Below are 5,000 nucleotides of genomic sequence, written 5' to 3' on the forward strand. Positions count from 1 at the left end.
TTACACCAATTTTAAATCAATAAGGGACAGTTGTTGTTTGGATTGAACCAGTATTACAAATAAAAGGTGGGGGATTAGTGCATGGCATTAATATTTGAATTTCCTTAATCAGGTTTAGATTAATTGATATGATAATTATTGGATTACTAATTTTCCCTGTGTCAGGATTGACTGGATTTCATGTCGTGTTGGTTTCAAGGGGAAGAACTACAAATGAACAGGTCAGTTTGTCATGCATAAAAAATTTAATGCCAGCACAAACTATAACAGATTTTGACTTATATTGTAAACATTAATATTGCAGGTCACTGGAAGGTTTAAAGGGGGACACAATCCTTTCACCAAGGGATGCTGCCTGAACTGTAAATATACCTTATGTGGTCCTGTGTGGCCTAAGTAAGTATTTTTGTACCTCAACGAAGTTGGGGAGCTTATGTAATACCCTTGGTGTCGGCGTCCTCGTCCGTCGTCCCGGGTTAAGGTTAAGTTTTTTTGAGCAGTTTTCTTTTTAAGTACTTCTATGTCCTATATTGATCAGACATGCATGGTAGATGTTTCTAGTGTGTTTCATTGTACCAGTCAAAGTTTCAGATGCTGCAATTTCAGCAAAGGAAAAACCAGGTTAATGTTTTTGGAGCAGGTTAACAATTTTGGTGCAGTTTTTTGATTCTCATTTCCGAGTAACTATAAGCCCTATGTTGACCAAACTTGCATGGATGGTACATCTTAGGATGCACATACCAGGCTTGCTTAGGATGCTGAATCTTACCTACATTTTCCGCATGAGTGAACAGGTTAATGTTTTTGGTGCAGGTCTCATTTCCAAGTACCTATGAGCACTATAGACCAAACTTGCATGGATGATAAATCTAAGGATGCATACTACCAGACTTTTCGGATGCTGAATCTTACCTACATTTTCTGGTTGAGTGAACAGGTTAAATTTTGGGTAGGTCTCATTTCCAAGTTACTTTGAGCCCTATAATGACCAAACTTGCATGGATGGTACATCTTAGGATGCATAGTACCAGACTTGCTTCGGATGCTGAATCTTACCTACATTTTCCGCATGAGTAAACAGGTTTATGTTTTTGGTGCAGGTTTCATTTCCAAGTAACTACGAGCACTATATGACAAACATGCATGGATGATAAATCTAAGGATGCATACTACCAGACTTGCTTCGGATGCTGAATCTGACCTACACTTTGTGGTTGAGTACAGGTTAAAGTTTTGGGGCATTTATTTCCAAGTTACTATGAGCCCTATAATGACCAAACTTCATTGGATGGTACATCTAAGGATGCATAGTACCAGACTTGCTTCGGATGCTGAACTTACCTACATTTTCCGCATCAGTGAACAGGTTTATGTTTTTGGTGCAGGATTCATTTCCAAGTTACTATGAGCCCTATGTTGACCAAACTTGCATGGATGATACATCTAAGGACGCAAGCTACGAGGCTTGCTTCGGAAGCTGAATTCGACATACATTTTCCAGATAATGGACACCTCGTAAAAGTTATGGAAAGCAGGCTATTACCAAGAAACTATAAGGCTTATATAAGCCAGACTTGCACAAATGATGCATCAAGGGATGAAAACTCTCAAACTTGCTTCAGATGCTGGATTTTAATTACGTTTTCATGATGGAGAACTAGTTTGAAGTTTATATATAGGTCTATTCCAAAGTATAAAATCAAAATTGCATAAATTTTTCATTTTTGGATGTACACTTTTTGTTGGTTAATTGTGTGACTTTGCCTTACTTAAAGACAACATTCATTGAGGTGAGCTCTGTAATCTCTGATTACCTATGTTTTATTGTCAAAACATAATACCAATGCATTCAAATAATGTGATGGGTTTACAAGTCTTCACACATATTAGATATATCCACAAGGTTTGCAAGTAACTCCTGACCAGTTCATGGATATTTATGGTCACAAGGTGATGCAAGACTTAAAAAAAAAGTTTTTGAAACTGAAAATTTACTTTGCAGACATTGTTCTTAAGATCACTGATTTGCTTGTGAGCATTTTCATTGGACAAGTTATGTGGACTATGTCTTAAGATCATTTGTGTATTCTGAAATAATTAAGGAAAAAAAAATACCTACCTACCCACCTGGAAAAAATGTGTGTTGGAGCACTAACAAAAAAAAAATGACCTGGTTCTTAATTTCACTATTTCAGATTATCATCTTATGTGCCTAAACATAGAACGCTGTCAATAGATGCTACAAAAGTGAAGTATACATCAGCCAATAAGGAAATTAAGTTGTACACAGATGCTAGTACTAATGGGGTAAAAAGAAACACAGCAGTAGTGAACCAGAACGTAAGGATTTATTTCAGCAATGTACAGTTCCGAACCCCTCTGTTGTTGTTTTGGAATGTGCCCATTTGTTACAAAATAAAAACTGTGTCTCCGTCATTCCTCATTCAAAATATTTCATATTTCAAGAGCATTATAATTAATAAGTAAATGAAATAAAGATGAAGACTTTTTACACAGTTTTTTTTTTCAAAATTCAAAATTAATTTTGTGTTTTAATTGAATTTTTAATTTAAGTTTGTTACTTACCTAGGTATATATTTCTCAACGGAGAAATACATGTTGTCAACATGTTTCATAATTCTTTTTAAACAGACATGCATCAGTTGTTTTAATTTTATCCTATTTTCAGGAAGGTGATGATACTCTGAAACTATTACATTCAAAAAGAAAAAAAAGTCCAGTATACAATAAAAATGTAACAATGTCTTAATTTCATAAATATAACAATAGGAATGGGTATTTCGTGTACAATGTATTAGAAATTAAATGTGCCATTACTGCCATAAGATTATCAATTACAGAATCTCTTGTACCGGTAGTTCACCTCAGTGTAACCACTAAACTTGCAGTCAGTTTCTTTAGTGGGGGGGGGGCAAAATTTTGTGTTTTTCTTGCTCAAAGGTATGTAAATAATTTTGGCTGACACACAGTTCAATGACGTCATAAAAGAAAGAGACTTCATCTTTTAGATGAGTTTTCAGTATGTTTAATCAACATTTGATACCAATTCACAGAAGATTTTGAGAAAAACACCAGATAAAGTAGAAAACAGTTATTCTGGTCATTTCATATTTGTTTACTTAGTTTACCAGGTATATACATGTATTTTAATAGATATAAACAGATTCTGAAAGGTTTTATTAAATAGCTTCTGAGTATCAGGCACCTTTGCTGATTTGAATTAAAGTGATATAAATTGTTTTCCATTTTAATTTTAATTTTTTTCTTTTATTTTTCAGTTTCAATCAAATATTTTATTAAATGGATTGGTGGTCTTTATTAATCCATATAGACTCATCTTTCAGTACCTTATTTATAATTTATTTATCGTTACGCATGTTCATTTAACCTGGTTTCAGATGGTACATGACTTGTATCACACATGATTATTATATTTAGGTAACAAATTTTGAACAATTTTTAAAAACTTATTTCTGCTACATTTTATCAAATGCTTCCAAGGTATTAATGCAACTAAGTAATACTTATCTTTTATTTAATCGAATTTATGTATGAAGTATATAAATATTTTTATTGTAAACATTCATATCAGTAATACATTCTTTTATAAATACAGGTACAATAGTTTTGATAAGACAGAAATTTATTTAACTCCTTCTAAGTACACATGTACCCTATATGTGACAGGTTGGTCTTGGTTTTCCATTTAGTCTCTTTGTGGATGTGCACAGTTATTCCCCCTGACACTGTAGTGTATTCTTTAGTTGACCACAGGCCAATTTCTACCAGGAGTTACATTAGAGATGGGCTATTCCATAAACATTCACTGCACCCTGTTCACTAATAAACAAATCCAAGCTTTATTTTTATTCTGTTGGTGTCTGATTTTGATTTTTGTTCACAACTCTCATTTTTTTACCTGTTATTTCCCCATACCTGACATGTATATGGAATAGCCCATAGATACTGATTAGGAATCAAATTTAATCATCTAAATATGGCAATCATCAAAGTTGAGGTAACCATTGTTGCTCACTGCTTGTAGAACTGAAGCCAGTTTTAGCTGCTGCTATTTTGTGATTTAATTTTCACTAGGTTGATTAACAGTTCACAAGGTCATAATTTGCTTCCAAAAATAACTCTGCTTACGTAGAATATTACTATCACATGGAGGCAAAATAGTTAATTGTTTGATTTCATTATGTGAGACATCTTTTCCTGTTTAGTAGTATCAGTACATCCAGGCATGTAATGAGTAGCAAATGTAGAATACAATTTCTTTAATTATGAATATATGGTTAATATTTATTTATAAATGTATTGTATATACACAAAATTTAAATAATTTAAAAAAAAAAAAAAAACATCAAAAGGCAATTCTATGAATTTGAAAATATAAGTAGGCAGTCAAGATGTGAAAAAAATGACAGAAAATTAAGACCAAACTCTCATATAATTTTCTGTTTTATTTACAGATATATACATATGTATGCATATATACTATATAACAAATTGCTTGCTCTTATAGAGGAAAAAATATAATGTGTGCATTGTCAAAGTAAGATGTTGGCCAAAACTGCTGATCAACACATGAGTAAAAAAAAATATTACAAAAGCTAGCTTTTTTCAACAACAAGAAAATCTTTGGAGGTTTTGTCGATTTCATTCATTTATAGTGAATATTATTTGATGTAGAAGGTGATGCCATATTTTTAACTTTGAAAACCAAACATTCATATTTATTCTCACTTGTCACCTGTGGAATGTGATGTAGCAATATTTGATTTTTTGCGTTTCAGTTATTCAAGCATGTCATTGAATCTAAACACATCGATTACCAATTTGTTAATTTATAAATTTTCAAATATTACTACATATACATAAATAACTGCAATATACACTATCTCTAGAGCTTTAGTATTAATTTTGAATGCTTACACTATTTATGACAAAGTGCTGTGCTAAAAGATATGGAATTG

At 32.3% G+C, this 5,000-nt stretch overlaps 1 protein-coding gene across 1 annotated transcript; it reads left to right on the forward strand.

Annotated features, from left to right (window-relative positions):
• Positions 1 to 65: 65 nt before the first annotated feature.
• LOC134244435 (palmitoyltransferase ZDHHC8-like) lies at positions 66 to 2,432 on the forward strand (the record flags this gene model as incomplete). The annotated part of the gene is made up of 3 exons (XM_062726699.1): positions 66 to 221; positions 305 to 396; positions 2,196 to 2,432. Coding segments are annotated over exons 1-3 (422 nt in total), but the record flags the coding sequence as incomplete, so codon positions are not given.
• Positions 2,433 to 5,000: the final 2,568 nt, after the last annotated feature.

The sequence above is a fragment of the Saccostrea cucullata genome, unplaced genomic scaffold (assembly GCF_032062105.1).
Source record: "Saccostrea cucullata isolate Sc308-1 unplaced genomic scaffold, CSIRO_AGI_Scuc_v1 ctg21409, whole genome shotgun sequence".
Lineage (NCBI taxonomy): Eukaryota > Metazoa > Mollusca > Bivalvia > Ostreida > Ostreidae > Saccostrea > Saccostrea cuccullata.